The 23,037-nt window shown below is 36.8% G+C and overlaps 1 protein-coding gene across 4 annotated transcripts in view; it reads left to right on the top strand.

Annotated features, from left to right (window-relative positions):
- Nucleotides 1-23,037, top strand: part of FAM13A (family with sequence similarity 13 member A) — a 312,836-nt gene that overhangs the window by 216,262 nt on the left and 73,537 nt on the right. For 3 of the 4 annotated variants that reach the window (XM_090266299.1, XM_090266297.1, XM_090266300.1), the window contains 2 exons: nt 16,024-16,065; nt 18,558-18,737. In XM_090266299.1, the coding sequence (XP_090122425.1) occupies nt 16,024-16,065; nt 18,558-18,737 (222 nt within the window). The remainder of the gene's footprint in view (nt 1-16,023; nt 16,066-18,557; nt 18,738-23,037) is intronic. The other variant, XM_090266298.1, reaches the window with a different exon arrangement.

Below are 23,037 nucleotides of genomic sequence, written 5' to 3'. Positions count from 1 at the left end.
AAATAGTAACTATTAAAGCAGGTAAGTTTACAGAATGTTAGAGTGGATCACTCCTCTGTAGACTGAAGTGTTTGCTATATTGATGTGATTTTTAGTTGAGAACCATTCAACTTGGGTATAACCTAGAACCAAATTTCTCTTACCGCATTTCTTTCCTTGCTACCTACCTGCCTGAGAGGCTTAGAAAATATATTTGAAGATATTATGAACATATAAATTAAAGTTGAAATTGCTCAAGTTTTTAAAAATCTTTTCTCAGTCTTCAAATCAATTAAAAAAATAAGTGTCAGGATATGTGATACATAGTGTATTTTTTAATCTGATCTGTTCAGTCATTAGACTTAGACATTAATTCAACCACCAAGAGTTCAGAAATGTGTCATAGGATTTCAGGCTTAGCCAAGTAAATGCTTTTCAGTAGTTTTCTGGCCTTTAGCAACTTGAAGCATATTACATAATCACTTTGTGGCAAGAAAGGGAACATTTGAGGTTTCAGTCGAGAGAACATGATGGTCCATTTGATTCATCCTGGATTCCTGCCAACCAAATCAGCATATTCTGGTCCATAGGCTATCTCAACTGTGCAATTACTGTAAACACATGAAATGTTGCTAAGCACATGGTGACTCTGGCATTCATTATGTAAATACAACAGTATCAAACAAGTGACTATGATATATTCATGGATATTAAGTTTTACATATTACAGAAGATTACAACACAGGATCTTGCCATCTAATGAGAACTATTGGTTCTCTGAATGTCTTATTTTTATAAGACTGAATAACATAAATCTGTATTTTATACAGTATTAAAATTTTATTTTTTTAACCACTATTGTAAAAAGCAGATGGAAAAAAATGGGTTTATAAGTCATAAATATTCAAGGACACATAGTTGTGTTTTATATAGTGTGATGATTTTTTAATTACTTAAACTAATAATGCAATCTTCAAAAAAATTCTGTACTTGCAAAATGAAAGTAAGAGAATACATATAAAATTAATATAATTAATATATTACTGACCTCTTGAAAAAAAGCTATTTTACATTTCAATGTTGAGTCATAAAAACTAAAATGTGATAAAAGTTAGAAAAAATAATGAATATGTATACTAACTCACATTTGCAATAGAGGTAAAATTGAAAAAAAGGGTACCAGTAGGAATTCTTTTCACATGAAATTTAAACTTAGTGGAGCTATTTTATAAATGCAGAACTCATAATTAGTTGGCTTGAAATTAAATTAAGTTTTCACATGCAGTTTCTTTTTCTGGATAAAATTATTTGATTGTCTTAGAAATTATGTTAGAATTAGGTTGGTACAGCCCTGGCTGGGAAGCTGGGAAGCTCAGTTGGTTAGAGTCGTCACCATATGCCCAGGTTGTGGGTTTGAATTCTGAACCAACCAGTGAATGTATAAATAAATGGAACAAGTTCATGCCTTCCTGTCTCATAAAGGTACTCATATACAGAGGGCAGGCAGTCATTCAGCTATTGGAGTGGAGACAAGATGCATTATTTATAACAGCAAGACAGGGTCTCTGTTTGCAGTAGAGAAGCAAGATAGAGAGCACGTGGTGTACTTTTGGAGATTCCAGATCTTCCTGGAAGGGATTGGGATGCAGACTAGGGAACCAGAGAGGCCATTTCAGTCGTTACTTGCTCCACTTTTCACCTTGTAGGATTTCAACTTCTGTGATTGCAATTTTCTTTTAACAGTCATGGCCGAACCACATGTTTGTCTACTGTGCATCAAAATTGCCTTCAGTCTTTTATGTAGTAAGGCAGAGCTGTTATAAATAGACATGCACTCATATATTTTTATTCTAGATTAAATATCTTCTGTGATAAGAACTCTATTCTCTAATTTCAGTACTTCTTCAGCCTAACCTAACTCACCACAGGGCCATTTGTCCTTTTTTTAAAGGAAAGAAATAGTACCTATAAATCTACACCTGCCACTCTCCCATGTGGCAAGTTTATTGCAGCTACAGTAGCTTGAACAGTAGGTGTCATTGTTTCACAGATGCTCATTACAGATTACCTGCCCCATTGAGGTTAGTAAAGAAATGAAAGCGAAGGACAGGTTATGCCAAACCCTTAGTGAGATTGCCACAAAATAAACACAAACAGGCAAACTTAATAGGAAGAACATTCTTGGCTAGGATGATGACGATACCCTGGCCTCTTTCATAGTCTAGCCTGGAATCCCAGAAAAGGAACCCATGCCTCAGTTGCTCAGGTTGACATCAAAGCAGCTCTGGGTGTAGGTGTTCTTCTGTGCCATGTTCATCCTGTTATGGACTAATTTCTTTTGCCTGGTATGCAATCGGATCTAGCTGGGATCTGTTGCTAGTTCTACTTTTGTTTGTCTGAGTCTTCCATGCCTACAAGCCCAGGTTTTGATTTTTGTGGGTTTTTTTGGCATGAGAAAATGCCCAACATCACTCATCATCATTGAAATGCAAATCAAAACTACAATGAGATTCACCCATTAGCATGGTTGCTATCAAAAAGACAAGAAATGTTGGCAAAGATGAATAGAAGTTGAAACACTTGTGTGTTGCTGGTTGAAATGTAAAATGGTACAGCTACTAGGGATAATAGTATGGAGGTTCCTCAAAAAATTAAACACAGAATTACCACATGATCCATCAGTTTCACGTCTGGGTATATATCCAAAAGAATTGAAAGCAAGATTCCAAAGAGATATTTGTACACCCATGTTCATAGTAGCATTAGTCACAATAGCCAAAAGATGGAAGCAACTCAAGTACATGTCCACCAACAAATGAATAGATAAATAAAATGCAGTATATACATACAATGGCGTCCCTAGCTGGTTTGGCTCAGTGGATTGAGCGTCGGCCTGCGAGCTAAGTGTCGCTGGTTCGATCTTCCAGTCAGGGCACATCAGAGAAGGAAAACTCTGACTCCAAAAAACCTCCGCTGCCTTGCAGCATACCTCTTCAGGGGAAAGGCTAAGGGAGTAAACCCCGACAGAAAATCCGGAGCCGGAGTCCCTAAGGCGGTTTGACGTTGTAGTCAACACCGGCAACTCCTGCGGCGCACCTGAAGCCAAGCTGTATTGACTCCGTCTTTCCCTTGGACCCTTCAGCTGCGAAGAGAGGGGGGGTCTGCTGCATGGGCAACAGCAGACCCTCCATATCACCCTGCCCAGGCTCTGTAGCTTCAGCTTCACTGGAGAGGACACTCCAGCGTCATCACAAGATGTCGATTCAACACGGGAGGAGACAGATACCGTGTCACTCCCGAGTTGGATTGCACAGCCATTCTCGGCGATGCAGATAGACTCTTGAGAAGCTACACCATCGTCTCTCGAGATGGACGGCTGCCGACGACGACGACATACAATGGAATATTATTCAGCCTCTGAAAAGGAAAGAAAAACGACATGGGTGAACCTTGAGGACATTTATGCCAAGTGAAATAAGCCAGTCACAGAAAGACAAATACTCTGTGATTCCACTTACATGGGATACCTAATGTAATCAAATTCATAGAGACATAAAATAGAATGGTGGTTGCCAGAAGCTGGAGGGGAGGGAGAATTGGGAGATATTGTTTAATGGGTACAGAGTTTCAATTTTACAAGATGTAAAGAGTTCTTGAGGTGGGTGATGATGATAGTTGCACAGCCATGTGAATGTACTTAATGCCACTGAATTATACACTTAAGAATGGTTAAGATGGTAAGTTTTATATGTATTTTACCACAGTTAAAAAAAAAATTGAGGGAAAAAAGTGTCATGGGCTATTTTCATGCATACCCCTAGCTGAAAACCACTGAGCCAAACCAACAATATAATTATTTTATACTGACAAATGGTTACAAACTTTACTGCTTTTTATCATACAATTCTTTAGGGATTCAATATTGAGTTTTTGACATCTAAGAATCACTAGTCATATTTTGAATAGTAAGAGAAAACAATAGACTCTGGGTTTATTTCTGTCAATGCTAATTAAAATTTTAAGCACATGTTTAGGCTATACTGAGAAACAAAGATAGATTATATAAATGTTTATATTTTTATGCTTGTTCTTAAGTCTTTCCTCAGTATAAAAAAAGTAAAGGAAAAATTTACCTGTAGGAAATGACATCTTCGTAGCCATTCTGTCTAGATCTCTAACTGCTTATTCTTCAGTCTCCTTGCCTACCCACAGATTATAGGAACATCAGATTTTAATGAGATGTAAACCTCTACATTAAACAAGTAGCAGACTAGCTTTGCTTGATATAACTACTCCCAGCTTCCCATTTAAATTCTAATGATGATATATAAGACATAAACTAGAGGCAGCTTAATAACAATAATAAGGAGAAATCAATATGTCAAAGGAAACATCATCAGTGGCATGAACTGAGAAACATACTTTTGCCTTACAGACTTAATGTTCCATCACCTAAACAATACAGTGACCACAAAGAGAGAAGAAAGGGAGAAAAAATAACTGGCTTGGATTCTTTTCAACATCTACTTACTGCACTGACCAGAAAAGCAAGTGACATTCCTCCAACTGAGCCCAAACTTATTTCCTGAACCATACAGAGCTGGGTTGCATATGTTTTTCACCTCTCTTTTCACATCACTTTCTTTATTTTACAGTTTATATAGAGACTAGAATGTTCCATATACAAAGCAACAGAGAGGAAATTGTATCCCACTGGCATGGTCAATCACCTAACAAAAGCATTTGAGAAAGGGATAAAGGGAGGAAGGTTATTAGATTTGATGCATGCTTTCAAGTGTACACTGCATAAAGACAAACTAAAAATTTGTCTCTGATTCTCCAGCTTAGTCATAAAATTAGACCAGTAGCAAGAAGTATGCATTTTAGATTGTTCCAGGGCAGGCTCAGATACTGGCTCTTAAAACCTAAATCCAACAGGAGGCATCTGTCCACAGCCAAAGGAAAATGACACAAACTAAGAACAATCTACCTATCCAGATTGTTGGCAATGACTCCTAGATTAATTTGTTCCCCCTCAAGAACCACTGAACACAAAAATCTATTTGAAACCTATGAAGAGATATTAGAAACAATGGAAAAAGGAGGCCCCGAAGACTCTATGTGAAAACAGACCTTGGAGAATTGTTTTTCATATTGTTCAGAGGAACCATTGAGAAGTAATATTGCTACTCTTCTCAAAAAATGTTCAAGGACCCATAACCAATCTCTTTGAAACATGAATAGGAACGTGTAAGAGGAGAATAAATTTATAATTAAAAGGCTAGAGACACAGAAAAATAGCTGAAATAAGGAGAGTAAAGGGAACCTTAGAAATGTATTAGCAGGTGTTTATAAAACTATCTTGGAAGCAGTAAAGATCAGAAATTATTAAAAATTAAGTACATGATGAGAGACAAACCTGAGCTCTCAACATGAAGGAAACAAATAAAAAAAAGGCTATGAGAGAAATAATGCTAGATATGAAGGTCAGAGGTTGGAAAGTCAACCAGAAAATTATTATAAGGAAGAAAAGATGCTAATAAAAATAGAAGTACATATCAAAATTAATGTGTGCCCAACTAGCTGAGAAGTGAAGTAGACACCTGATTATAATCACTGGTGAAGGGGCGAAGAACATAGCACAATTCTAAATTTCTTGTCTTGCATATGGAAGGTAGGAGAATAGAAGCAGGAGTTGAGAGTTTGAGGGGTTTTGTTTGTTTTGGAGAATTAGTCTTAATAATTATAGATGTATGGGTATGAGAGGTAACCACCAGTAGAATTGTGCTTGGTACTCCTATATTTTAAATCTTCTCAGAGGCTAAGAGCAAAGACAGAAATCAAAGGAAAGGAAGCTGCAAAATTAGAAAGCATAAAGCTTCTAACACAAAACTAAAGCAAGTATGTCAGTTATAATAATAAAAGTAAGTGGATTAAATTATTTCATAAAAACTAAAATTACTTTTTAAAAGTGGCTGGCAAAAGTAGATTTATAGTTGTGAGTATGAGAAACAGTTTATTCTTGTGTTATTTACCATATGAACAACTACAAACCTACTTTTGCTCCACCCTGTGTTTTGCTCAAGAGAGCCGTAAAACAAAATGGCACAGAAAAGTTAATTAAAATATAGAATATCTGTCTGGCGCACTCTCCCTCCCAAGAGCACGCCCATACCTTTCTCCCCTCTCAGGCATGCATCTCCTTGGTTTCCTAAGGAGCAATAGGCAGCAGCTCATCCTAGGCCACCCCCCTGAGCCTGTTTCCAAGGCCGCCCTTTCTATGCCCTTTCTCTGACTTCCCAGTGAGCCAAAGTAGCCCTGCCGAGGCTCTCTGCTGTTGCTTCTTCTCTCCTGAGCCATTCTTTGTTTCCCCAGTCTTAATAAATACACTCTCAAAATAAAATAAACATATATATAATAAAATATAGAATTTATATCTGATAAATATTAACAAAAAGAGATTACAATATCAATACCAGAACTAGAGTTTAAGGCCAAATCTGTTAAGTAGGAAAAACTTAGACTTACTTTCTTAGCTAAAACCCATGCTAAAGACATAAAGATTATAAATAAATATGTATAAAATAGCATAGCATTAAATCATGCAAATTTAACTCTTAAGTTAACAAGGATGAACAGGCAGACACATTTATTTTAAAGTATAGAACTCATGCATACAACCGTATGCCTATAACAAACAGAATTTACAAAATAAAAACCACTGAGAATTTGGTATAATTAATAATTAAAATAGGCATTACATATTCTGAACTTCAAGCCCTGCTAATAGGCTCAAGCATTCCTGCTACAAAAAAAATGGTGTTCAGCTATCTCTAAGCATTCTTGAAGAGCAGATATTTTAATTGTAGTTTTTCTGACCACATATAATTAATAACAGAAAATTTCTATATTCTGAATGGAAGAAAAAGATAAAAGAAAAAATAAAAACTTCAAGTGTAGACTGTTTAGAAGAAAAAGGAAAAAAAAACTACGTATCAAAATTGGTAGATTGAGATCTAAGCTCTTTTTTAGAGGTAACTTCACCTTCTTAGGAAGATTGAAAATAAATGAGCCACACATTCAGAATAAGTTATAAAAAGGAAGAAACGCAAATTCTTGGAAACAAAAAAGGATTTAATAATAACAAAAGAAAACAGAAAAGGAACAGAACTGATGCTGGAATTCATCATAATTTATGGTTATTTGGGAGTAAAAATGCAAATTATAAAATATAAGAGCCTCTGGTAAACAGGAAAAAAATGTAACAATAGTAATACTAATAATCAGAATTGAAGTTTGCTATAAGGGATTATAGTAGTTTTTAAAAGATTAGAGAATGCTTTATACAACTTTTTACTAATAAACATAAAAATCTAGATGACAGGTTTCTGGAATATATAAATTTTGAAAAGAAGAAAATTTTTTAAATTCAAAATAGTACTTTTAGTAATCTGTTCTAATTAAAAGAAAATAACTAGATACATAGCCAGACATTTATATAAGAAGTAGCACCACTTGAGAATAAGGAATATGTCCTTATAAGAACAGGTCACATGAGATAGAATCAGAACTGTGTAAACATGAATGAGATACTAAACCTCTCTGCACATAATTTCCTCATCTGTAAATTGGTACAGTATACATAGTGAACTATCCATTTTATTTCATAATTTTGCTTTATAAACATCAGTCTAAAAACTAAAGAAACTCGGATTTCTTTCCACATAAAAACACTAAATATGTAAAATTGAAAATTACAAACTGAAAGAAGCTGTAAAAAAGCTGAGAATTTTGACATTTTAATGGACTCTTAATTTGTTAGAAAATATTTAATAGAATATTAAGATATAGAAATGATGAATAGTTTTTTTTTTTCTTTAAATAAGTGCTAAGATTTTAAGGAATAGGAGGTATGGACTTTGATAAAGTATGAGGATAAAATTGCTCCTGCCGAGTCATATCCATATAGTATGTTTTCAATGTATGTTCTGGTATTATATGCATAGTATATAAGTATAAACCAAAATGTTAATGTTCTAGTGTTATAGTATATTACTTTAAACTAAAACATAAGACTTTTTAACCCAAACTGTCTATAACACCACCACAAAAGAGTGATGCAGTTTTTGTCGAAGTCTAAATACCTATAAATATTCTATTAAATTTCTGCATACTGGTAATCATAACTAAGAGCTAAAGCCAAGTGAATAAATATCGAGGATTGAATATAGTTGTTTTAATGTATGACACCTGAAGAATGCACTAATATCATGGGAAAAGTTTAATTTAGAAATCATATCAACAGTAGGCATTTTTTAAGTATATTTTATTGATTATATTGTTACAATAGTTCCAATTTTTTCCCCTTTACTCCCCTCCACCCAGCACCCCCCTCCCCCAGAAATCCCCCCCCAAGTCCGTGCCCATGATTTGTACATATAAGCTCTCCCGCTTCACCCTTTCATATATTCTTCTTTTTTAAAAATAAATAAATGATTAATTAATTATTTTAACAAAAAATAACAATCCCTCCCTCTCAGATATTAAGACCCTTGATAATCTTATAAAGGACAATGGGCAAAGGTCTTGAGCTCCTCTAGCTGCTTCAAGCTGGACATGGTCGTCATCCTACCTACCCTTGGGTCCAGAAATCCCTAATAAGAGTGGGTGTGTGGAGGGGAGGGAACAATAGGCATTTTTAAATGATACTAAAAATACTGTATTCTTTTAAATAGCTAGATATCATTTTGATGATTAGTTACATGATCTGTCTCCTGAGGCTTAATTAAACAAACATGCTATAATTGTCTTTTATATCCTTACTCATTAAAATATTCAAGTAAGTGTAACTGTTATTTTCTAGAGAAAAAGGATAATTCTGTTAGACCTAATGGTTCCTTTTAAAACAGTATTTTATTTTTTAATTTTAACTTATTGATTATGTTATTATAGTTGTCTTGATTTTTTTCCCTTTTGTCCCCCTCCACCCAGCACCCCTCACTCACTCAGACAATCCCCTCGCCATTGTTCATGTCCATGGGTCGTGCATGTAAGTTCTTTGGCTGCTCCATTTCCTATACTGTACTTTACATCCCCGTGGCTATTCTGTAACTACCTATTTGTACTTCTTAATCCCCTCACCTCTTCACCCATTCCCCATACCCCCTCCCATCTGATAATCATCAAAATATCCATATTCATGATTCTGTCTATTCTTCTTTTTGCTTAGTTTGTTTTTTAGATTCAATTCTTGATAAATATGTATTTTTTTCAACTTTATTCATAGTTTTGATCTTCTTTTCTTAAATAAGTCCCTTTAACATTTCATATGATAATGGTTTGGTAATGATGAACTCCTTTAGATTTTTCTTGTCTGGGAAACTATTTATCTGCCCTTCAATTCTAAATGATAGCTTTGCTGGGTAGAATAATCTTGGCTATAGGGCCCTGCTTTTCATGACTGTGAATATTTCTTGCCAGTCCCTTCTAGCCTGCAAAGTTTCTTTTGAGAAATCAGCTGACAGTCTTATGGGAACTCCCCTGTAGGTAACTTCTTTTCTCTTGCTGCTTTTAAGATTCTCTCTTTATCTTTAACCTTTGGCATTTTAATTATAATGTGTCTTGGAGTGGGCCTCTTTACATCCATCTTGCTTGGGACTCTCTGTGCTTCCTGGACTTGCATGTCTATTTACTTCACCAAATTAGGGAAGCTTTCTTTCATTCTTTTTTCAAAGAGATTTCCAATATCTTGTTCTGTCTCTTCTCCCTCTGGTACCCCTATGATGCAAATGTTGGAACACTTGAAGTTGTCCCAGAGGCTGCTTATACTATCCTCATTTTTTTTTTTTAATTCTTTTTTCTTCTTCTTTTGATTAGTTGTTTTTTGGTTCCTTATGTTCTAAACCATTGATTTGATTCTTGACTTCATCTGCTCTACTGTTGTTTCCTGTAAATTTTTCTTTATTTCAATTAGTGTATCCTTTTTTTCTGACTGGATTTTTTTATGATGCTGAGGTCCTCACTAAGTTCCTTGAGCACCCTTATAACCAGTTTTAAACTCTGCATCTGGTAGATTGCTTATCTCCATTTCATTTAGCTCTTTTTCTGGAGTTTTGATCTGTTCTTCATTTGCGCCATGTTTCTTTGTCTCCTCATTTTGATAGCCTCCCTATGGTTAGCAGTGCTGCTTGGACTCCGTGCCTTGGCAGTGTGGCCTAATGTAGTTGATGTCCTGTAGTGCGCTGTAGCATAGCCTCCCCTATCCCATAAGCTGGGTACTCAAGGTATGCCCTTCATGTGCATTGAGTACACCCTCCTCCTGTAGTTGAGCCTTGGTTGAGGTTGACAGATCAATGGGATGGATTTACCCAGGCCAGTCAGCTGCAAGGCCTTGCTGTGACTACCACCATGAACCTCCACTCTCCATGGAGGATCAGCTGTGCAGAGGCAGGGTGGTGGTGCTCTGATGTGGTCTGTAGCTGTCCACTGGGTGTGCTGGCTCTGGTGTTTCCCAGGTCATGCAGACCGAGGTCAGCCACCATCCGTGTTTTGCCCAGGGCACCCTGCCTGGACTATAAAACAATCTGAGATGGCTGCTACTTGTGCTGGGCTTAGAGATTCCCAGGCAAAGCCAAGCTGTGAATTTAAGTTGGCTGCTGCTAATGCACTGCCTGGGGCTTACTGAAGCAATCTGCTGCCTGTTTTTTAGGATTTAGGAAGTCATTAAACATGAGCCAAAACCAGCCATTCCTATAGAAAAGCATCTTGGGTGGGTCTGTTAGTTGCATGGGGCAGGGTCTCTGGGGATCTCCCAAGACCGGTCAAACAGTGTTAGCCAGGTAGATGGAGTCTCAGATACGGCACCAGCTTGCTCGCTCTGTGTGGGGAGGATTTAGCAAAGGGACAATGGCCTCTGCTTACCTTGATGCCAGACACTAAAGTATCTCCCTATATACTACTGGCGCCTTTCAAGTTGCTACCCTGGTGTTGGAGTCCAGAGGGAGTGAATGTGAGTAGGTGAGTTTGTGTGTGGGTTCTTTAAGAGGAACTGCTTGGGGCTCCAGCAGTTTCTTCCACCAACTCAATCACCACTAGGTTTTGCAGCCAGAAGTTGTGGGCACTTATCTTCCAGGCACTGGAACCCTGGGTTAGGGGCCTGGTGTGGGGCTGGGACCCCTCACTCCCAAGATATCCCTCTCAAATTTTTATCTGCCACATGTATGTGTGGGGTCAGCCTGTTCAGTGTGTCTCCAGCCCTCCCACCCATCTGAATAGATATGCTTAATTCCATAGTTGTCAGACTTCCATTCAACTCTATTTCTGATAGTTTTAAGCGATAATTGTTCTATATTTTAGTTGTAATTTTGATGTGGCTGTGCAAAAAGGTGAGCCATGTCTGACTATGCTGCCATCTTGACCAGAATTCCCCTAAAACAATATTTTATTACAGGTAGGATTTTATATACCAAGAAAAGAGAACATAGTGAATGAAGAAGGGAATATACAGAAAAAGAGCACACGTGCTTTTTCAAAATGTCTAATTTCAGTATATTTGAAACTTCTTTCTTTTTATATTTAAATTTATTTATTTCAAATCAAGAAATCTCATTTTAAAGAATAACTTGTCAACAGGCATCTTGGCATCTTATCATACGCAAATTTTACATACTAATACTGCTGAGCATAATCAGTTTACAGAAATGCCATTAGGGTTTTGCTAATAAAGATAAAGACTAAATATATTTAAATATATTATAAATATATTTCTGAGTAGGCTTAGAATCTATTTTAAATGATCATAGCAGTAGAAAGTTCAGTTGCATCACCACTTACAGTAGGCTTGGGTAATGAAATTGACTGCAATGCCAGAGTCTGCACATGAGCTTATTTCTTTCAGTTTTGAATACTTGCTTTATCAACCTTAGGAAATGAACTCCTTATTCAATTGTTTAACATTGCAGAAGTAAGAACTTAACAAATAAGTCAAAGCTATGAAAAAAAATTTATTATTCTTAGCTGTTTGCAGAGGATGAAAAACAAACTACATGTAGATGAAAGAAATCTCTTATCTTTCACTTTAGCCTATTTGCTTATCACCCTTTTGTCAATATCTTACATCACCTCCAGGAGCCAAGTGTAGCTATGGAAGCATCCCTATTTCTGACATTAAATCTTCTTAGAAACCTTATTGGTGAGTTGTTAAGCACGTCCCACAGGAACTACGGAGGTAGAAGGATACCTGAACAAAGCCATTTGGGTATCTAATGAACAATAACTATGACTGGCACTGTGTCATAAAACTAAACATGCAATTATAACCTTTCATAATGATTTTAAGCTTTAGGGCAATAAACTTATAGAACTAAAAGAAAACTTAAGAGGTCACTAGCCAAGCCTTTCATTTTCTGTATAAAGAAACTAACCCAAATGCAGCCAAGCTAACCAGTAGCCTATGACTTCAGCCAATTAACTGTAGAACTAAAACCAGAATTTCTCTTTTCTAATTACCAATGGAAAATGTTCTCAGAATATCTTCTTTAGAAAAATTCTATTAGAAAAATATAGAAGTATAGGCACATTAAGTATACAAAAAGTTCCAAATGATTATTAAAGAAATAATCGAATATAAATTTGTCATAAATTTGACCTAAGATTAATATGCTAGTAAAAATGAACATGATTTAATTACTTGGTTTTAGTATTGATTTATTCATTTATTTTGCATTCTGAGAAGGGCCTTTTAAGACTGATATAGATGGTTCAGGTCATTTATTTAAGCTATGAAGGGAATTTTATGTGTTGCCTTTTATTCGCTTAGATTAGCATAAGTTTTCCAAATCATATCTTTATTACTTAGATTCAAATGTTTAAAAATAGCTATAGTGGTATCTAAGACAGAGAAGGAAAACTCTGATTCCAAAAAACCTCCGCTGCCTTGCAGCATACCTCTTCAGTGGAAAGGCTAAGGGAGTAAACCCCGACAGAAAATCCGGAGCCGGAGTCCCTAAGGCGGTTTGACGTTGTAGTCAACACTGGCAACTCCTGCGGCGCACCTGAAGCCAAGCTGTATTGACTCCGTCTTTCCCTTGGACCCTTCAGCTGCGAAGAGAGGGGGGGTCTGCTGCATGGGCAACAGCAGACCCTCCATATCACCCTGCCCAGGCTCTGTAGCTTCAGCTCCACTGGAGAGGACACTCCAGCATCATCGCAAGATGTCGATTCAACACGGGAGGAGACAGATACCATGTCACTCCCGAGTCGGACTGCACAGCCATTCTCAGCGGTGCAGATAGACTCTTAAGAAGCTACACCATCGTCTCTCGAGGCTCTGTAGCTTCAGCTCCACTGGAGAGGACACTCCAGCGTCATCGCAAGATGTCGATTTAACACGGGAGGAGACAGATACCGTGTCACTCCCGAGTCAGACTGCACAGCCATTCTCGGCGGTGCAGATAGACTCTTAAGAAGCTACACCATCGTCTCTCGAGACGGACGGCTGCCGACGACGGTATCTAAGGAATTGAAGTCTTGAAGAATTTTTGGTTGCAGGGATTTAGGACGTGCTAATCAGTGTCTTCCATGAATCAACAGCATCAGAATCACTGGGGAATTTGTTAGAAATGCAGGATGCCAGCTCTCCCTTTTCTAGACCTGGACCAAATGAACCCAGATCTGTATGAACAAGATCCCAGGTGATTCTGATGCACATTCGAGTTTGAGAAGCACTTACTTTTAATAATCTCAGAACCTGGTCCTGTTTCTTACCATTTCCTTGTCTCTTTCTTCTTTGCCTTTCTTTTTCATCCCCACTCATACCCCCAAAAAAGGAACATAAAATATCAGTGTGTGCTTTAACAAGCAAAGACAAGTTCAGGCCTAAAGTGTGCAGAAGGAAGGAGAAGAGATATAGCTCTTCATTCTGAGATGGCATGGGACTAACTGGTTAATTATACCTATATATCTTTGGAATGTTTTCAGCATCTAGCAGATCTGCATTCTTTTTCCTCTTCTGGATCCCCCAGTCCTTATTCACAGTGGTCCCTGCTCCCAAAACCAAGGTTGTATAACTGCATTGAGAAATGGAGTACAGGAGTTAATTATACAGTGTTGAATTTACAGAGGGTGAGCCACAAAGCATCAAAAGCAGGGACTGTCTGTTCTGGTTAAGGACAGACCAGCTAAGGATTTGTTGCTGGTTATATAACCTGGGAGCCACAGTGAATAACAGGCATTGTGAGGCAGAGGAGAAACGGTTGTGATGAAAAGCAAAGTAAAATACCTAAATGCTGGGCTTCATATACTAAAATGACTCTGGTGAGTTTTTCTTCTAGTGAATAAATGATTAAAAGTCTAGTGTAGTAATTAAGAGCTTAGACCCTAAGCTAAAACTTTCTTGGTTCAAATCCCAACTTATTTACTTCTTGGCTTATGATTTAGCAAGTTACTTAACCTCTCTAGCCTCTTCATCTGAAAAAAGGGAATAAAAACAGTAGAACCTACCTCATGGGGTTAGTGTAGACAGTAAAGGAGAAAATCTTTGTAAAAATACTCAGCACAGTGTCTGAAATGAAACATAGTACTTGTTAAGTGTTAGGGTGTATTTTTGTTGTTGTTGTTTATTGATGCAGTTACTAATTAAGATTCTCCTCATCCGTTTGCCTTGTACATAACAGCATTATTTTAGGTGGTTCTTTGGGGGATTTGATTATGGTCTGTGGCCATGACAGAGTTGCAGCTTTAACCAAGGACATTCTCTAGAGTATCTGTTGATGACTTCTGGGATAATACTATGCTGGGTATGATGGTAGGGAGTCTAATGAAAGAAAATGAGAAATATAATACAGTCCACTGAGGCACTTAGACTCTGAGTTGTAAGAGATGACATAGATACGTACATGGAAGGAAAAGACAACAAATGATTCCAGAGCAACATGTTCAGATATTGAAAATTATACCATAAAAATTAGGATGTTTGGAGTGATTGAAAGACAACCATCAATATTGGTCACTAACAGTTTTTATTTTCTTTAGGTGTGTTCTATAAAGAAGGAAGAAAAAGAGAACATCTATTAGGCAAATCTATAGTTTGACATGCACTAAAGATTTTTTTTAATCTCTTCTTTTAATCATAGATACTTTTGAATCTTGATTTAGAAGCTGACTAAGCCCTACAGGACAGAATGTGAATGTGTTGACATTGATATGGTTAACATAGCTGCCAGCCTCACCCCCTCACTGCAGTTCTATAAACATAGAATGCAGGCAAGAGGGCGAAGTTATGAAGGGTGCTAGCCAAATAGTGTTCTAAAATTTCACCATTCCACTTTATGTTGACTACTTTTTAACACTTTCAAAAAAATTCAGGCTTTAGAGAAAATGCGAAAGTAGATGAAGTTTAGAAATGTTCAACAAAAGAGCTGTAAATCAGGTGTTTAGATGCAACATAAAGCTTGAGGTATTGTCTGTCTTGAGGAATTTAGGAAGGAAAGGTAGCTGAGAAAAGATGGTTTAGAAATAGTCATGGAGAAAAGAATGTTGGTTCTTTGTCCTCTATCCCTAGGGTCCCTGCTGCTCCCTCCCTGTCCAGAGCAGCTTTGGAAACATGCTTCTGTCTATAGGTCTGGAAGAGGTGGGCAAGGAAGGGACAGATTTGGGCTGGGGGAGAGCAGGGAATGGGTAGAGCTGGTAGCAGGAAGACAGCAGCAATTGCATTTACATTTGGGGAAAAATAAAAAGACCATGAACTAAGACCATGGCAGCAGGGTGAGAGGTAGAGAGAGTTTTCAAAGGTCACTTATGAAACTCTCTTGTCATGGACATCTATAACATGGAAGAGGGGGGACACTGTCTGGAATAAATACCCAGGACCATCTGTAATTCTAGAAACAAGTGAAAATCAGCCCCCATCAGGGGGTGGCTAAACATCATATGAGGGTCACTCGGCCCAGCCACTACATTAAGCCTGGCACCCCCTTCAAATGTTTGGTTCACAGCCTCTGATCCTATGTCTGTTTGACTTTCTTTCTCTTTGCTTCTTTCCCACAGTGCCCGTGTATCCCAAGTCAGCAATGTTTCAACAACAGGAGAGTAAGTCACTTGAATTGGAGGGTTTTTCCCTTCTCCTTACCCACATATTAAACAGAAAAAAAGGCAATTCTAATGTTGGATAGTATTGGAAGATTAATACAATAAGCAACCAAATGATTTTGAGAACTACACAGAGGAGAGCACTAAGTAAGAAGAGTTCCTATTTGATCTTCTGTGTGGGTGTGTGACTAGAGACAGCTTTACCATTTCAACATATGAGATTTTTATTTCAGTCTAAATAATGGCAGAGTCAATATTTGCAAAGCAGTCTGTATCCTTTGGTAGGTATAATGCAACAGAAGATGCAATTAAAGGTTAAGGTATTAGCCATGCCTTTACTTCTTCCATCATTCATTTTAGTCAGCCCACATTTATTGCGTGCCTTCAATATGCCAAGCATAGTGTTAGGTGTGTAATGTCCAATATGCCTTGGGCTCAGTCTTCTATCTAATAGGAATATAGAAGAGAAAGCAACACATCTTTCTTCTACAGGGCAGCATCTATCACATGTCTTTTTCCTCCTAAGGATACCAAATGCACTTTGACTAAAATCTAAAAACCCCAGTGTTCTGTGCTTGCCTACCTGTCCAGCCACATTGTTCATTATGCTTCAAGCACATGATCTGTTTTTGGAATAGGCCAACCATACATTTGTATCTGCCTCAGAGCCCTTGCACTGGCTGTTTCTCAGTCTGGATATTCACTGTCTTATCGTTCACCTCTTGTTCCAGTGTCATCTTATTCAAGAAGTTATCCCTGACTACTCATAGTCACTCTCCAACCCTGTATTCTATTTTGTAGGAAATTTATCACTATCAGAAGTTTCATGATCTGTTTATTATCTGTCTCTCATATTTGTGACTGTACTAACACCTAGAAAGATGCCTGGCATATATTAATCACTAAATAAATATTTGTAAATAGTCCCTTGTACAGAGATTTTCCCTGCTGGGACATGGGTGTGCCTTTTTATTGCATCTTCCATCAGCAGGGACCGGGGGTGGGGGGGGGGGGTTGTGATGTGATTAGGAGGAAGAGAAAAGAATTACAGGAAGCATTAATTGGTATGAATTTGGATCTAATAGGATGAATTTAGATTTTTCTTTTTTCTTTTTTTCATTTTTGTTACGTGAGGAAGCAATCAGAGGGCAGGATTGTCCTCTTACTTACCTTTGTGAATTTTAAAGAGATTCCAGAATTATACTAAGATTGACATGTTCTTGCCTGTTTGTTTCCTGATAACCTTTATTTGTTATATGTCTTCTATCGTTTGGAAAAGGTGTGGGGTTGGTCTTTATGTATACATTATGTACTCACATTCCTGTGTACTATAATTAGGTAATCGTGAATAATTGGGACAAGGAGTTCTAAATAAGTTCTAGTGCCCAAGTTATATTATACTTGCTCTTTGTCTTAAAATAGTTTTAATGAAATTACTATGAGTCTATTATAAAAACTATACTTGAAAATTTTAAAGTTCTTAAATTTCTAAAATCTGTTTCCTTTGAATAAATGTATTTCTCAATCTGAACATTTAAAAATATATATGTGGTTCTTTTTAAAATTCTAACAACTTTATTGAGATACACAAAAACTACACATACTTAATGTATACAATTTGATGAGTTTGGGTGTGATTCTTTTTTTCAGGTGAAGGAAAACATGTTTTGAAGAATATAAGTTTAGAATTTTTTGTGTCAGCTTATTCAAAATTATTGTGCTAATGAAAGGTTTAGACACTGTGAAAGCTTATGTAGCTTTAAAAACGATAACAAATCATATACTCTTTTCAGCCCTGTTCTTCACTATTTTTCTCAGGTTTAGCAAAATAAATCTATTCTTCCATCTTCAGTGATATATATTGGGATGTTTTAGGAACACAGCTTCAATTATATACATGACACTTTAATTGAATAGGTTCTAAAAGATTTTGCTTTTCTGTTATGAGTGGTATTTGTTCTGGTGAGGTATTCTTTTGTTAATAGCATTATTCCCTGGTAATTTTATTTCAAAAGAATTTTAAATAGATAATAGGCATCCTAAAATTATTTGTGCCAATTTGCTTTGTAAATCATACCCTCCTTCTCTGCAAAATTGGTATGAAATCTGGAAGAAACTTACCTTGATAAGAATAGGTCCACTATTATTCTATGACAAAAAGACATTTCCTCGTTCTGCCTTATACTAAATGACTTTATTTCCTGAATGCCTCCTATAATTGCTGCTAGACTTGTGAGCATTTCAGTAATCCTGGACCCACAAAGAGATGAGATGCATTTATCAAATTGGTGGAATTTGTCCAGTTTAGTTTTGTTTTTAATGCACAATGCAAATATACTAGAGGTGAATGCCTCATATACTGTCTTTGCTCATGAAGTTGTAGTATATCTTCCATTAGAATACCAGTATTTTCATATTTAAAAACTTAAAGGCAATCATTGATAAACTTGATTGCTTGAATCATTCTGTATTCTGGTTTTTTCTTTAACTAGACTCTTAGAAAGAACCATCCGGTCGGCTGTAGAACAGCATCTTTTTGATGTTAATAGCTCTGGAGGCCAAAGCTCAGAGGACTCAGAACCTGGGTCATCCCCAGCACCCTCCACCACATCCGCCAGACAGCGACGACGCCAGTCCAAGGAGCAGGATGAAGTTCGACGTGGCAGAGACATGTGAGTTGGCATTGGTAATTCTTGTTTGTGTAATTCTCTTCTTCTTTTAGAAATATACACCTGAATTAGTCACTGTGTCATAGTCACTCCCATTTCAGTATTTAGGTTAAAACTTGAAAAAGTTTTCATTTTGACCATTCTAAATTTAACTAACCTTCAGAAATTAACAGGGGGTTGAGTAAACATTTCAGGTTTGTCTTAATTTGACACGTTGTACGAAACCACCTCTGATTTAATATATTTCATAGCTTCCTTGTGAATATCTTATTTCAAAGAGTCCTGAAAATTTGGAGTAAATTGCTCTATGCCTGTCCAGAGGTGTTTTTTTCTTGATATACAACATTCAGTTGGCTGTTAGACTAGCATATGAACCAGCAGATTTTTCTACTATATTGGCCTAATTAAATACTCGAATATCTCTCTAATACTCTGACAGTTGATTATGTTTTAGTATAAGAAAGGTTGAGCTTAAGTCTAATCAAAAGTGGAAATACTTGAGTTTTTAATTATTATCATGACTAATTTTAAGGCATTCCCACAGCATGAATTTCAAGAATAGTATTTCAAGGAACTTTATATTTTCCATTAAAAGATTTGATAAATACAAATGAGCAATTACTGAATAATCCTCATTTAAATTGTCAAGGAAAATATATTTATATGTAATAGACTATAGTCATATACTTTCCCAAAAGCTTTAATATTTTTACCTACTGTAGGGTTTAGGCTTATTATTAAGTGTCAAAGCCTAAACTATACCCTAGTTCCCATCATTCTTTCTTATCTGGACTCATACTCTACATCAAAATATTTATTTTTAAAAAAAAGAGAATAATTTTTTTCTTATTGTTAAAGAAAAACACAGAAATAAATGTATAAGTGAATTTCATCCGGCACATCACTTAAGGGCAATATTAGGACTGTAATTTTAGAAGTAAAGCAGTATCAGTAGTATAATCAACTGACTTTTCAAGTGATATAAACAGCACTTTTTTTCCATTTTTATTGAGCAATAATAGACATACCTCACTGTATAAATTTAAGGCATAAACATAATGGTTTGATGTACATATATTATGATATAATACCAAAGTAGATTTAGATAATCAGCACTTCAAAAAAAAAAGTTTGTCTTGGAGCTGGTGGAAAGGAAGGGATACTGTAATGTTCCTTTTAGAAAATAGAAAAAATATGATACAGGAGAATTACATTTAAAATTAGCTACTGGCCAAGCTTTATAGGAAGTGTTTAAGAGTATGATTAGTTTGTGAACTGCTTATATTGTGTTATACAGCAGGTGCAAATTATTCATTTAACACCGTTCTTATCCTCTGCCTCAGTTTTTGCGAAATTGCAGCAACACTTTGCATTTTTAAAATATCCTTAGTGTGTCACGACATCATGCTTTTCACCCACCCTCTTCATTTAGACAGAGGAGTAGAGAGTGGAGACTGGAAGTGGTAGGGAGGCCGGCAGGGAGAGACAGATGGTGGTAGTGGTGCTGGTGGGTGCGTGGCCACAGACGGGAGGAACACAGTCGGGTAAAGTCAGAACTTAACAGGAGCTAGACAAGGAAAGAACTATGAAACATAGGGTAATCTCTCCTGCAGATTTTACATATAGTTTTCCAAGTCCAAGGATTTTTTTTTTTTAATTGATTTGAGAGAGAGAGAGAAAAACATTGATTTGTTGTTCTACTCATTTATGCATTCATTAGTTGTATCTTGTGTATGTCCTGACTGGAGACCAAACCTGCAAACTTGGCATATCAGGATGATGCTCTAACTAACTGAGCTAGCTACCTGGCCACTGCCAGGAAAGGCCCTCTTCTAAGCTAACCCTGCATCACTATCATTCCTTGATGTTCCTTCCTCAACTCCCAGCCTATACTGAACCACTTCTCTGAGCTCTCCAGGTCTTCGGAAAATGAGGCCCTTATACCTCTGGACCTACTACTACTTTTTCCCCCATGAAGGTTTTTTCATATGTCCCCAGGCATCAGTTGTGGAAAGTTGAGAATCATCATTATAGCCTATAATAAGTATGTTTTTCTCAATATATACTTATATGTAATTGATTCATTTATCTAAGATTTTCATCAGGCCTTGCTTTTAAAATAAGGGAAGATCAAGCTAGACTTTATATTCTATTCAAAACTGTTATCCCTACGGAATGGTTAAAAATGTATTGAAAATAGAATTTTTTTAAATTGCTATCTTATTTTGCCTCTAGTAACTCAGAGCTGCAGCCATTTTTTAAAAAATCCTTGAAGCTAATGGTTACCATATCTTGAGATGAGATTAAAGAGTCAATACAGTCTGTACTAAAATCATCATGGCAGATTTTTGAAATAAGCAATACAGAAGTTAAACTAGATTAATATGTGCTTCACTTTAGTGTACATGATTTCCTGTTTGCCTAATTTATAAGGAAATATCAGGCTTATATTACTTGCTCTAATAAAAATGTAAACACTAAGGCAATATATTTATTATATGAAAGGGTACAGTTTAAAAATTTACCATTTCTAGATAAATGGAAATGTTGATCTTGGTGATAGGTACATGAAGTTTCATTACAATGAATGTTTGAAAACTTCATAATAAATATTTTTAAAAGCGTAACAAGTAAAAATGGTTTTAATACTATAAAATATGATGAACTAGAAAATTTTATTATATAAATATTATATTAAATTCCTACTGCAAAGTAAAAAATCATGCTATATTAGGGGAAAAATAAATGGTTCGGTATTGCTAGAACATTAAATGTGTATGTAGGGGTAAGGAGGAAACTCTGGAAAAAAAAACAAGATATGCGATCTAGATAGTGAAAGTGAGGTGCCACAGAGATCTAAGGTCAAGTTAAATGAAGCGAGGTCAAGTATGGTTGAAATCTGTCAGAATGTTGCAGGAAGGAAGGAATTGTGTACCAATGCTCCTCTCACTCAAATAGGTCCTGTGGCGAGAGGCATTGACTCACACAACAGCAAAGACTTTCTTTTGAGAAGAACAGAATTTCCACATGAACACAACTGCACAATCAGATTTTCATATATTTATTTGAATAGGATTTATTCCAGCCATTCATTCACTATTCAAAAGCTTCTGAAATAAACTTTGTCTTTTAATTTCTAAAAATAAGTTTTAGCTTTTGTATTAGTCTGCTAGAGATACCATAACAGAGTACCACAGACTATGGGGCTTAAGCAACAAAAATTTATTTTCTCACAGTTCTGAGAGTCTGGAAGTTCAATATCAAGGTGCTGACCAGGTTGACAAGACCTTCCTTTTTAACTTGCAGGTGGTGCCTTCTTACCGTGTCCTCACATACCCTTTCTTCTGTGTGCATGCTCTCCTGGTGTTTCTCCCTCTTCTCATAAGAACACCTGTTCTATTGGATTAAGCCCCACCTTTGTAACCTCATGTAATGTTAATTACCTACTTAAAGACCCTATCTCCAAATATAGTCACATTGGGGATTAGTGCTTCAACATTTGAAATTGGGAAATTCAGTTTAGTCTTTAACAGCTTTAAAGCATAAAGACCTTCATTAAAAAGTTATAATTGGATAGACTTACAGCCAAGATGAAGGAGTAGGTAGACATGCTTTACCTCCTTACACAACCATAAGGATTACAACTATCTCAAAACGAATAAACAACCAAACTGCCAGAAAATCGAACTGTATGGAAATCCAACAACCGAAGATTTAAAGAAGGAATATTCATCCAGACAAGTAGGAGGGGTGGAAACAGGGAGCGGGGTTGGAGAGGAGGTGGTGTGGCAGACTCAAAGCACTAGCTGTGACCTGTGGAATACCACACTCACATGTGGCAGATAAAAGCTGGGAGGGACACCTGCAGAGTGATCCCAGTCCTAGGCCAGACCATGCAGCTCATGGTTCCAGCACCAGGAAAATAAAGCCTCATTGCTTCTAGTTGTGAAAACAAGTGGGGGTTGGGGTGGCAGAAGAAACTGCCTGTCTCGCAGGAGAGTTTGTTTAGAGGCCCCCACTGACCTAGACTGTATGCAAACCCACCCACTCTGGGAATAACCACCAGGGTAACAGCTAGAGGGGCACCAGTCACATATGGAAAAGGAGCAAAGTGACTGGAAAAGGGGTGAATGTTGAGCAAATGGCATTGTAACCTCTCTGACCCCACCCCCCACATACAGCACCACATAGTGGTGAAACTAGTCAGCCCGCACTGACCTGATGAATACGTAAGACTGCCCCTTACAACATAACAGGAGAGGCAGCTCTACCTAATACACAGAAGCAAACACAGGAAGGCTGT

This window comes from Furipterus horrens, unplaced genomic scaffold (assembly GCF_987537825.1).
Source record: "Furipterus horrens unplaced genomic scaffold, mFurHor1.1.pri manual_scaffold_2, whole genome shotgun sequence".
NCBI classification, from domain to species: Eukaryota; Metazoa; Chordata; class Mammalia; order Chiroptera; family Furipteridae; genus Furipterus; species Furipterus horrens.
The sequence above is the reverse complement of the archived record's forward strand: the minus strand, read 5'-3'. Positions and strand labels throughout refer to the sequence as shown.